Genomic DNA, 14110 nt, shown 5'->3' with positions numbered 1-14110 from the left:
AGGCAGTTGTAACAGGTGAAAAATTGGATGACAAACATATTTCTCAAAAGAAGAGAATTCATTTTAAACGCACAGCTCTGATACTGACCATTTTACTTGCTAGTTTTCCCAGTCCCATATTTTAGGAGTAACAGTGAAAACTGACCAACTCGCAGTAGGCCAAATAGTATGGTAAGGTTGAGTATATAAAAAAAAAGATGTATATATATATATATATATATTCTACTGAACTTTAAGCAATAAAACGGCTCAATACACGTTGTATTATCTCATTTGATTTCAAATTTTTCTGTTATGCTTTACAACTTCTTACTTTCTGCAATCACGTCGGCAGATGCATATATCATTCCATGTTCATTTTGAACGATCGTCTTTAAGTTTTAATAAACTATTTCTGTTCTTTATAAATTGTTGGCCTTAAATATTCGGCTTGGAGCGTTCCTGAAGAAGATAGATCCAGAAAAGCGTTTCGGTCGTAAATTTTAAAGTTTTGTATTCATTCTTTATCGAATGCATGACGATCATATATTGCCTTGTAGTAACGATTTCAGATCTAAGTATTGGTACAGCAGGAATACTGAATTCATGGTGTCGCAATGAACGTTGTGCTTGTCTGGAATGTGGGAGGTATTTGATACTTTTTACGCTGAAATTAAGCGTAAGACAAATATTAGTAGGTTGGAGCCAGGATACTGCTATAAGTTATCTACATAAAGTAACCATAGATAGATACTAGAATTTAAAATATGAAGTTGCGCAAGACGCGCGTTTTGTCTACTAAATACTTATCAGTGACGCTCGAATCTAATTAAGGTAAAAGGCAAATAAAGTCAAATAAAATTAAAAGGGCAAAATAAAGAAAAAAAAATAACATCCAACTAATTGTTCTGGTTTTGCAAACGCTGTATACATTTATATCATTAACGTATAACATAAACATTACTTTCAGCCTTCATGTTTGTGTAATAGTTGCCGCTGTACATTATTCGCCCATCTATCAATTTGTATGTGTCGACGTTTGGAAATTGAAAATCATTTTAAAAAGTTTATATCATCAATGATAAATAGTTATCTTTTTGGGAATCTGATATATAAATACTGTTGTTTTTTATTTGGTCGGGTTGTTGTCTCTTTGACACATTCCCCATTTCCATTCTCAATTTTATAGTCACTAAAGTGACACTTTTTTTTTTACTTGGATACTTCAACGAGGTACATAAAAATATTCTGATCTCCAATTTGCTGGAGAAAACAAAATCTGTACAAGCAGAGGACCAAAAAAAAAATATTCTGAATTAAAATTTCCCCCATGCCTTAAACGAGGTCGAAATTTCAGATCTTTGCTCGAAATTCTTATTTGTGGACGTATTTTTCCTGACGACAGAAATGCACAACTTTTTTGTTTTAAAAGATAAACACAAGCTGTTTTTTGATAAATTATTTATAAGTTCTCTTTTAAATATGTATCATATAAATTTATTCAATATTTTGTTTATAAATAACTTAGATTTATCAAATGTTCAGGAACAACCTGTTTTAAATTATCCATTTTTGGTTGCCAGTGACAAATATTTCATGATTGTTCAGGAACAAATTTGCAATAAATCCAACAGAGAGCCTGTTATTCATATGATGAAGTTATTATCTTTAAATTAGCTTAATTGAGGTCTGGCGATGGCATTTGTCAGTAACTGCTAGCTTTATATATAGTAGTCCTTTGTTAATTTATTATCATTGTCATTTTGATTAGTTTCTTTTGTTTCCTTTTCTGCATGACATGGGACTTGGATTTCTTTTAAAGTGCGTTTAACTGTGTGTATTGCTATGGGTTTATTTTTTTCTTGGCTAGATGTATAGGAGAATGGTTGTGATCTCACGAAACATGTTTACCCCGCCGCGTTTGTGCGCCTGTCCCAATTCAGGAGCATCTGATCTTATAAGTTTTGTATGATTTTAATTTTAGTTCGTTGTTATATTTCGTAGTTAGTATGACGTATATTATCACTGAACCATCACTGCACCATCACTGAACCAGGGTCGTGTTCAATACCGTAGCAGCTACTTAGCCGCAACGTAGCTGCTATCAATATCTATGTAGAAAACTCGGCTAACTGTACACGTTCAATAGTCATAAATATATGTAGCACTACGTAGCCGCTACGATATTGAACGCAATCCTGTACATTGTTTTTAACTATGGGCCTAAGTACGCCTAGCACAACGTTTATTGTGACACCATAAGTTAAGTATTCCTTCCGTATCATTACTTGGAACTGAAATCAATCATAAAAGGCAATATATTATTGCCATGCAATCAATAAAAAACAAAACAAAAAATAAAAAGTTGCATGCGACTGTAGCGCTTTTCTGGATCTACCTTCATCAGGAACGTCAAAAAGGCGAATAATACTATTTTGCCTACTGCGAGTTGGTTTCAATGCTACCTCTAAATTTTTGGCATTGGGAACACCAAAAAACTGTTATTTTTTTATTATTATTATTTTTTTTTTATCTCAAACGCTATCGTTCTATCAAATATTTAAATCAATTTATTTGATGCCGGTTTAAATAGGATATTTTTATAATAGATGCACAACCTTAAAATTTCAGGATACTATTATCCAAGGTGATGTATAATATGTTTTATATAAAAAAAAACCGACTTCTTCTTTTAATTGTTTATTTTGTTATAAAAAGTTATTTGATATATTTCGAGCTATTTATTCCAAACTAAGAATCAGAGCAATGTTTACAGGTACCCCTCTTTTCGCCCTTTTTCTCTTTTTGATATTTTAATCAAAAATCTAAAAAATCAAACTTTCAAAAAGTAAAATTATCAAAATTGCACATTAAGTTTAGTATTTTAAAAGTTTGATCAAATTTCTAAACTATTAAATTTATAAACAATATTTAGAATTTTAATATTTTAATTATTTGGTTAAAATTTCAAAATTTCAAAACTTTTACACAATTTGGAATTTTGATCAAAATTCCAAAAATCTCAAATTTTAAAACTTTTTAAAACTTTGAATTGATAAGTGTTACACGGACCCTAAAACAATGCATTAAAACATTATACATGTGTTTTGGTAGAATTGGTTTTTGATTTGTATTTTGTGTCTTTACAAGATATATATATCATATCATATATATATATACAAATCGTCTTAAACATCAACCCAACAATGTTAGATCTGTAAATTTGCTTTTATATATATATATATAAACGAGTCTAAATTGAAAACTACGTTCAAATCTATGATTGCGTTGGATAAAAACCGCAATTTTTATACGTGTGCATGTAAAACAAATTTCGTTGTAGAAGGGTCTAAAAACAGCACAAACGAAATTTTCAAAAAGACCAAAAAAGTGAAAAAGTATATTTAAACAAAACGCATTTGACTAACAGGTCGAACAACTGATGTTCTTTAACCCTGCTGACTGCCATTGGCGATTGCCAAATAAAATTGATCACAAGATGTAACAAAGTGGATCTTAATACAAATTTAATACTAAACAGAAAAAAATTAACTTGTGGCCACGATGTTATGCCACAAACATACGGTGTCAATATTTTTTTAGTACACCAGATCCAGATTTCGACAATAAATGTCTCTTCAGTGATGTTAGGGATCGAAACGGTATTTGGAAGGCCATATAAAAAGTACCCTCATTTTTAGAAAAAAGTACCCTCATTTTTAGATATATATATATATATGTGTGTGTGTGTGTGTGTGTGTGTGTGTGTGTGTGTGTGTGTGTGTGTGTTTAAAGAGCCCTTTATATATATTTATATGTGTTTTGTTTCTTCTAGATGTCCTATTGGTTGTAAAACCACCATACAAATCATTGGTGTGTGGTGTATTAGATTTTGTTTAAGTGCATGCGAGTTGTACAGTGGCAAGTTTTTTTTTCTCATATATATTGTATATTTTGCATTTGAATGTTTGTTTGTTTGCTTTTGATTGGCCAATTTAAAACGTAGATTTAAAATCGACCAATCAAAATTTGTTTATAGACTAGACCGTTGGTTTTCCCGTTTGAATGGTTTTACATTACTAATTTTTGGGGCACTTTATAGCTTGCTGTTCGGTTTGAGCCAAGGCTCCGTGTTGAAGGCCGTACCTTTGGTCTGTAATGGTTTACCTTTATACATTGTTATTTGGATGGAGAGTTGTCTCATTGGCACTCATACCACATCTTCATATGTCTATTTAAAACTAACAGATTGATTTTACATAGAGGTGTCGATTTTGCTAAGATTTTTAACTGAAATTCAATTAAGTATCAATTAGATATATTTTATTTTTATTTGCAAGTTTGTCATAAGGTTCGTGTTGTATATTGTCTTTATGTCGTTGTTTTCCATTCAATTTAGTATTTGTTTATGTTTCTCCTCTACTCATTATGATTATGTATCTTCTCTCATGTTTATAAAACCACAGGTTCCTCACGATATAACGGACTTTAATAAAATAACTATTATCATAACGGTTTGCCAAAACATGATAAATTTCAAATGTATTTTTAAACTGAGTGTTTCTTTATTGTTACAAGTGTACGTCTTACCGGTCTGTCTTCTGTTGTAAGGCAGATGTAAAGACGACGAGGTTCCAACAACGTATAATAATAACACAATGTTCCAAACCATTCTGTCAATAGAAAAGTTAACAACTTTATTATAATAATTACAAGCAATTATGTTCTTTTGTTTTGCTATACATGTATTTCAATAAAAATGTAACGTTTTGATTTTTATGTTTAATTATTAAGGATGTTTATATGAAAACTTAATAACTCAATCCTTGTACACTATCTGTTGTGAAATTTTCCTTTTTTTCTGCTTTTTCAAATCATTACGTCTCATGGATATGAAGGACTATTACAAAATAAAACATAAGTTATGTGTAAAGATCGATGTTAATTTAACTTTATCTAGTTCATTTATGTTTATAAAGTTGGTTGATAGATATTCCCTTTAATTTATGTAAATCTTAAAGGTAAACTTGGATATAAACAAATAGTCATTCTTGGCTTTCTCCTATTTGGAGCGATGCAAAATGAACACAAATACCAGACTGGTGATTTGGTACACAATACGCGAGTTTTGTCATTTCAACTAAATAAGTCTCATCGGTGTCGCTCGAAACAAAACTGTTTAACCGAGGTGTCCGTTTTGACTGTGTGAGATGAATAATGATTGACTGTTGGTTGCTTAACGTCCAGTGGCAAATATTTCATGCATGTCCAGGACGAAAACAAGTTAACAATTAATACAATTTGTAGGTCTTTTAATAGAGGCCACCCGGGATGATGGTCGGAGAAATGTCGACTGCCAATGGAAAATGAGGATGTATTGGGTAGGGACATAAATTTTACCTGGCAACAGGCCATCTACGGAACCCTCAAAGAGTTTTTACAAGGGTTATTAACGTGCGAAGAGTGTGGCACTCTCTTTACAGAAGGCATCGAATTTAACGTCCCCATACTGACCGGACGTGGCTGCCAATTTGATACATCCCGCACAGGCAAACGGGTGCCCCACTTTGGCAAGCGTTTTACTGCCGGTGGGAAGAAGACCCTATTTCTATTTCCTTGTCACCTTTTGGGGAGACTGGGTAAGATGAGTAGATACCTGTATATGCATGTACGAATACATATCCGCTTCGAAATGCAAAGTGCAATTGTTCATCGTGTAAGAAGAGTGCTCCGCTTAATGTGCATAAAGGAACCTTTTAAAAAAAATTTCAGTGTCCGTAAGTGGCATTTTACAAGATGGAATCTATATAAATAAAATTTACGGCTTCATTTTGGTCGAACCATTTACAAGGACCTGGCGCGCGTTTGTATTTATTGAAGTATTTTTATCCCAAATGTGCATCATATATTCACCACTATACATGTACTTCAAGTAAACAGCAAACAATCAATCCTCTTGAACAATTTGTACGTGTACCACTTAAATGTATAGTTAGAGGAAAATCCTTTTGTTGTGTGCTTTAACAGAAAAAACGAAAAAAAAACTCAAATCTGTTCTGATCTTGCTACGTCTGAAGTAAAATTCTCTGCATACATATATTTCCTACTTATAAAACAATTTTATGCGTACACAACTAAAAAAACTCAATAAAACCAAAAAGTATACGGTGTTGTTGTTAGTTTTAGTAACGTTAGTTTGACGTTATTTTCATGCATTGTATAAATAACGTCGTACTTTTTTCATTTCGTGCAGCTCAATCATACAGCATAATTTATATGAGCGGTTTGCTTGACTTGCTACGTATAAAACCGAAATGCAAAAGCGGCACATATTTTTTCTTTCTTTTGATTGAAACAGAATATTTTAAAAAAAGTTTAAACCACTGTCTTTTCTGCTGCTTTTTCTTTTATTTTAAACATATTTATTTATAGTGGATTGGGAAACAAGTTATTACAACTTATATTAATCCGTTTCCACTTTGAGGTTGCGAGTGCTTCCTTGTAGCCTTAGCCTGCTCTTTTCGAAATCTAAAAGGATGACTTTTACGTGCAAGAGATATTGCTCTCTCTTAACACGGGTCAGTCATTTATCGCCCCCTTCCGACGGACTATCATTGTTTCACAAGACCATCATACTCGCAAATGGTGTCAAGGGCTTATTCTTTTATCCGCTTTTGATAATTTCCGAATAAAATTTTTATTAGTTGAATCGTTTGTTTCATCGCCTGTATTATATGTTAAAAGAATCAACAGTTGAAAGCAAATTCAAAATTAACCACAATAAAATTAATTTAATCAAATTTGACAATTTCATAAACAAAAGGAAATTTAATCTCAACTATGAACAAGAAAACAGATGGGAGCAGATAATTTTAGCGAAAAACTACTAGGGGACATTTTAGCGCAGACATTAGAGCCCATTTTAGCGCAGGATTAATCCGTTCAGCTGTATTTTCGATAGCCCATTTTAGCGAAAATTTTCCTAGTTGAATAATACTAAAACCACGAGCATTAATTTATGCTGGCTTATGCTATGTATATATATATTATGTTCACTTTGGTTCATCATAGAAATCAAAGTAATTCTATAGTTGTCACTCATTTACGTTTTTCTTGATACTATCATCAAATTTCAAACAACAACATATATAAAAATATAATGTATAGACGAATGTGCACCACAATCTAGCAGGGGCGGATTTAGGCGGGGGGGGGGGGGCAGGGGACCTGTCTCCCCCCCTTTTGGGAAAAAAATTGGTTGCTTATATAGGGAATTACTGAAGCGTGACTGGAGCGGGCCCCATCTTAGGTCAGTCAGTAGCCCCCCACTTATGAAAATTTCTGGATCCGCCACTGTCTATAGAAGATAAAGAGAAAAAGCAGTTCCTATTGCAACTTTATGAACTGTATTATACAGGGGGTATACCCAAAGCCCATTACGTACGTTCTCTGGAATATAAATTCCAGGCTAGAACGGACTTTTAAAATTTGATTTTAAAATTTTAGTGGTACATTTTAATGGACATGATATGTTTTAAATTGTGCTGTCTTGCTTCTATTTAAAACAAAATATTGATCATTAATCATTAATCATAAAATGGATTATAGCATTGCTCTAAAATAGGCATTGATAATTTCCATTTTACCTCGAATGGGTTAAAAATCTTGGGCTAAAATGGGATTTACTTTGGCGCTAAAACGTTAGACTTTTTTCTCTAAAATGTCCTACCAATGCGCTAAAATGTCCTCCGCCGAAACAGATACAGATACTAATTTTAATTAGATTCGATAAATGTATCCAAAAAAATTTATAAAAAAAGATATGGTTTTGCATGATAAGATATTTGCTACAGAAGTCTTTGAGGGCCATGCAATTTTACTTTTTTCAATTTGATATAACAAATAAATTGTAATATACATGTAACAGATTATCAATTTGATATAACAAATTATGATAATTTGAAATAAAAAATTATAAATTTGATATATCAGATCCCTTTTGCAATGATTGTGCATGTGTTTTCTCTTCTAGATCTCGCGCATGGGTCTTTGTTTTTAATAAAAAAAAGTGTGCAAACAAATATTGAACCAAATATATAAAGAAAAAGGCAAGGATGAACTTAAGGATGTATCATTAATCTTTGTATGTGCCCATCGAAATTGATAAAGAAGCATGCCAGGATTTTGAGGAAGGGGAAGCATTTTTTATCCTTGCATGTTCCTATGTCCCTAGAAACACACTATCCATTATTTCTTATTTGAAAATGTGCAATATAAATTGATCCTTTTTCTACTATAGTTGTTCGTTCTAAGACACTAGGTCCCATGTACCGAATAGAGAACGTTCAAACTAGTCACCCAAACTGCCTCAAATAAAAGATAAAAGGGGAGGGAGAGGGTTTCAGAAACATTAAACCTGTTAAGGATGTACTTAGGTGAGGTTTTGGAATTTGTGTCAAATGTTCGGACTCCTTGGTGTTTTTCCATACAATACAATATAAAATATTTTGCCCCATAACACCCATTTATTTTTTCATATAAGACTTAATAGCTCATGAAAGGTCATTTACCAAAATTCTAGAAGATTCTTGATTTTCTTTCTTTTGTTTTGAGACCCAAATAATACCAATGCAAATATAAGGTAAAAGTCTGAGTCAGCCTTTTCCCGCCATTTTTCAAATCTCAAATATCTCGAAAAGGAGGTCCATGACCTATCAATATTTTTGGCTTATCTTTATCCTTAATTGATGCTCTACCAACTTACAGTATCAATTTTAATTTCTTAATTTCTCAATTTTTACCTAACCTCACCTAAGTACATCCTTAAGAAAGTTTTGAATTAGCATTCAATGACATATTTGTCGCTGTCGTCAGATAAACAATGAATCAATACACAAAAAATGCGCCAATTTGGGTTACGCAATGTTTCAATCAATCTTATTATTATAATTAAATCATACTATTGGTAGAGAAATTCACAATTTGTTATATCAAATTGACAATTTGTTATTTCTAATTGATAATTTGTTATATCAAATTGATAATTTGTTATATCAAATTGATAATTTGTTATATCAAATTGATAATTTGTTATATAAAATTGATAATTTGTTATATCAAACTGATAATTTGTTATACCAAATTGATAATATACAAATATAGCCTTTGTATGAGGTCGATACAAGGATATATTGACCTGAAAGAAGTATATTGACCGAGGTCGATATACTTCTTTGGGTCGATATATCCTGTATTGACCTCATATAAAGGCTATATTTGTTATATTATTAATTTCCGACCATGTTTGTAACAAAATCGTCATTTAGGTTTGTTGGAACTTTATAGATATTACATTGTCTCCTTGACAATAACATTATATTAGTTGTTATTTCATTTACTTTTTTTTTTGGACATCTTATGTATTTGAAGATTTTTTTTCGTCAAATAATCGATCACCGATATCATTTGTTTCAAAACGTTAAACAATATCCTGATATTCATTACATGACGTCACAAAGTATATCGGTTTTTAGATATTCTAAAAATAACCGTGCAATATGCTTTTTGCCGGTCAATATGCTTTTTGCTATCCGCCGTTTTCTCTCTACCTTCGAAAATATAGTTTAACATGTGACTATCCCTAAACGAATCATATTTGTTAAAATATACGAATTAATAATATTCTGTTATATCAAATTGATAATTTGTTATATCAAATTCATAATCTGTTATATCAAATTCATAATCTGTTATATCAAATTCATAATTCGCTATATCAAATTCATAATTCGCTATATCAAATTGGGAATAGTTAATAAGCATGGCACGTAAAGGCTTCCGTAATTTGCGACATACATGTCACGTTTTACAGAACGTAACGTCAAATCAAGTAAAAAAGCATGGTGTGACATTATGACTAGACAAAATTAGTCGCTGACTGTGTCGTTAATACTTCCGACATGTGATCGAAAATGGCTTCAAAAAAATCCCTGAACAGTAGATTTTAATGTTATATAGTATTTTTTGTGTTATTGTCATTTCAAATTTCCTCTGTCCAAAACTGTTTAGCATGACTTAATATACTTGTAACAAAAATGCAAAAAACGGCGTTTTGTGACATTTTGACTAGACAAAAACAAAAAGATCGCGTTTATTTTTTTTCTTCAATATTTTCTCTTAAAACTTCGACACAATTTTTTTTCATATACTTAAAAAAAAAGTTTTCACGTTTGAATAAAATTTCGTATCGTAGAAAAGACTGCAACTGCCTATTACTTTCCATAAGACACTTAACAAATACGCCAAAACGTCAGAAAACGGCGAGTATGACATTTCAACGGATTTGATAAAATGAACAATTCAGGACTTAATTTAAACAATACTTACTAATTGAAGACATAGAAAGTTGTATATGCATTGTATAATTTTGACACAGGAAGGGTGGATATGTAAATTGTGGTTTGGATCTGCAGCAATCGTTCGAATTTTGAAGAGCTCCAAAAAATATGCGAGATTTGGGTTTTGTGACAGAAATGCAAATTTCAAAAAAAATCATTAATTCTGCCGCGATCTTTTGAAATGTTGTAACAAAACTTTTTATTATTTTTCCTTATTATATACGGAATAAAAAAGTATATCATTTTCGGAATAATCTATTTGAATTACCTTTTAAAATCAGTCTTAAATTCACCCCTATCCAAATTTTTTTCTATTTTCGGCTTGGCCACAGAACAAAGTGAACTTTTCGTCCTGGTCAGACGCGTCCAGTTAATGATGACGTCATAAATAAAACATACAAAACATACACCATTTACATCAAAGACTACTCTTGCTAGGAGTACAACTTTTTTTTTAATATATTTTAAAAATGACAAGAATAACTTCAAAGCAACGTTGATCATATGTCGCGGTGTTACTTGTCTACACGCTCAAAATCAGTGTTATTAGGGATCATTCGAGTAAAAAATGAATAAAAATATTGATATTAAGGCATATTCCATTTCTACTTTTAATTACGCACATTTTGATATATACATTTATATAGTTATCAATTCCGAAACTTCTAACAAATGCAATAAAGGCGAACTGAAAAGCAAACCCCGTATTATCACCAACACCGTACGCGACGTCTAATATATAATACTTGTAAAAGATGTTGTTTATTTTACTTTTTGGTTTTATTGAGCTTAGAAAAAAGAGACAACAGTTACTGCTTTCCTGTATTTTTAATGTTCTTTGATGTGTCTGTTATGTTTTGAACAATGTATGATTTTTATTTTTACATTCTTGATGTTCAAATGCGACGCATGTAAACGCATGTGAAATTTCGATAAAAAAACCACCCTGAAATAACATCTCCGTAGAGATTAAAGGTTTGGGGTATACTGGTACGTAATAAAACATTGCAAAGACGAAGCGTCAAACAGGTGGATTGTTTTGGCACAAACTTTGAGCATGAAACATCTTCTTGAAATTTTCCGTTTTTCTGCTTTTTCGTATCATCATATAAATTTTATGTTTTTTTTTTGTTTTGTTTTTTTTTACATTTTTCTGATTTTATTTGTCGCACTCTGATTTTCCAGCAGATTCTTTGTCCTTTAAATTATTATAAATCGCCTCTGATTAAACCAATTGACTTCTACACAGTATCAAACCGAACAGTGCTCTCCGATTTCAAAATTATTTCTTTATCACAAAAACACATCCCCACCCTCACAGTCATCTTAAAGCAATCACACATAAAACAAATGTACAAAAACAAAACAGAATATATATACACCAACTCAAAACTTTTTTTTACAATGAAAAACACTTTTTATTACAATGAAAAACACTTTTTAAAGACAACATTTTAAAAATCTGTTTCCGAACATTTTCAATTATATTATAGTATATCTTACCTTGTAAAGGAGTAGCATAAGAAGTTTGAACAATACACAACGCTTTTGACTAGTTTTGCTCGTGGTCAATTGTCGACAAGGGTCAGGTAAATTTGGCTAATTACATTGTAAAAGTTCTCGGTCTTCCAATTCAAAATAATATAGATGCAATTAAAGATTACGGAACAAGATGGACATCTGGCTGTGAGACGTACTTTAAATACTAATTAAACCACAAATGATTGCTACCGTTATCTTAATTGAAATCAATTCAATTTAGATTTAAATGACATTGTCGAAAATAAATACATTTTGTTTTCTTTAAAAGTTCATTATCTATATGTTAGGCAAATTTTTCTCATAATATTAAAATTATCGATTGTAAAATCCAATAGTCCTGAACTTCATATAATATTACATGTAATACACATTTGTATATAATCATAACGAGCACTGCTTTCCATTTAATCTCTCTTCTAACAGTTTTCCTTATTTATATATATTATTTATATACAAAAGACAAAATTTGCAATTATACTGACATCTAGAAAAATATAAAAGTGTTCGTCTTTGACCTTTGATCTTCTTGATTTAACAGAAATTGAACTGTACGATTTTTTTACGACAGGACCAAACAGAGAGTAAAGATGGTCAGCTTTCGAATGTTAGGACTGGGAGAAAAGACAGAACCAACACGAGGGAAAACATTAACAGAGAAATGTATAGACATTGCAGCTGGACAGTCAGTGTCATTAGTCTTGGTATCTATGATACGTTTATTTGCACATACTGAAGGGTATATCCAAATTATAATAAGTCTGAAATAAACAGTTTAAAACCATGCATGTAATCGATAATTCATATCAAAATTTCGTGTGTATTTAAGTCTAGAATTTATCTTATTAATTATCGAGATAACCTCCGTAGACTACAGACGATCACATAATCCGACATAAACATACACATAAATATAGATAGGTAAATTCTAGACTTAAATACACACGAAATTTTGATATGATCAGACAATTGAATGATTCACCTTTGTTTCACTTTCAATCTTGATTTTCTTTTCTTTTAATGAGGTTCGCTACTCAGTTTCAAAATAACAAAGATTTCAAATGAAGACTAACTTCACATTTTCTCAGAGGACAACCGTTTAGAACTTGGGCCATGTGTTCACGGAAAAACATGCGAGTTCGAGAGGTAATAAATAAAGATTTTAAGTTTGATTCGTGTAGGACATTGTTAATGATTACGAGGTGAAAATGTCTTAATCTACTACAAATGAAGATCCTAGTTGTCCTGTTGACATGATTGGTGTCTTTACCTACATTCAGCAATATGTTTACTATTCAGCAATATTTGTTTTCTTGGATATTTTGTTTAATTTTCAATATATGTGATATTTTGTTTCAAGTTGCTTATTCTTTAGTTTTCTATGTTGTGTCATGTGTACTATTGTTTGTCTGTTTGTCTTTTACATTTTTAGCCATGACGTTGTCAGTTTATTTTCGATTTATGAGTTTGACTGTCCCTCTGGTATCTTTCGTCCCTCTTTTTGAAGGATTTCCTTAATCTGGTATTCTTTTAATATCTTTATTAATTTGTTTCATGTTGTAGTGTTTTATGTACAATTGATAAATGTGAAATGTGTTATACATGTACATATATATCGATTGCTCCTGTTACTTGTACAATCATGTGTTGTTTTAATATGGTGAATATGATTATGTCAGAATTCAAATGATGCAGATAAATTGCCTTAGTATAGTTGCATTTCTAGATTCTTTCAAGCAAATACATGTATGCTATGACACTACTAACACAACCACACACAATATATTCATACGTGCAAACTAGAAAACCGAACACCCTAACCACCATTTTATTCCAATGTCAAAAGCTTTAGTGAGAAATTATGATTAGAACCTATATAAAGTATTTGAACTTTTACGAAAAAAAAATATATATGAAATTATATCCCTATAATAATGAAATGACGGGAAAATTAACCAGTCAAATTATCTTACTTTGAATACAAAGAGGGACAAGCACACAATTTCAAATTAACGGTAGAACTATATTCCAATAAAAATAACACGTGAAAAGCTCAAAGAAACTGTGGTTTGATACTTTTGACTAAGACCGACCAAAATGCTCACTGCAGGATGTATATCTGACTAAGCTTTCTAATTCGCTGATTATGCAGGTTAATGTTATTCTTCTTGTATGTTGTGTATCTTCAGTTTACA

The 14110-nt window shown here is 31.2% G+C and overlaps 1 protein-coding gene across 1 annotated transcript in view; it reads right to left on the bottom strand.

Annotated features, from left to right (window-relative positions):
* Nucleotides 1-11985, bottom strand: part of LOC143051799 (aminopeptidase N-like) — a 31952-nt gene extending 19967 nt beyond the window's left edge. Inside the window, exons 1-2 of the mRNA XM_076224735.1 lie at nucleotides 11880-11985; nucleotides 4570-4652 (exon numbers count right to left, since the gene is read on the bottom strand). Coding sequence (XP_076080850.1) covers nucleotides 4570-4651 — 82 coding nt within the window. The 5' untranslated portion in view covers nucleotide 4652; nucleotides 11880-11985. The remainder of the gene's footprint in view (nucleotides 1-4569; nucleotides 4653-11879) is intronic.
* Nucleotides 11986-14110: the final 2125 nt, after the last annotated feature.

This window comes from Mytilus galloprovincialis, chromosome 11, assembly GCF_965363235.1.
Source record: "Mytilus galloprovincialis chromosome 11, xbMytGall1.hap1.1, whole genome shotgun sequence".
In the NCBI taxonomy this organism is placed as follows: Eukaryota; Metazoa; Mollusca; class Bivalvia; order Mytilida; family Mytilidae; genus Mytilus; species Mytilus galloprovincialis.
The sequence above is the reverse complement of the archived record's forward strand: the minus strand, read 5'-3'. Positions and strand labels throughout refer to the sequence as shown.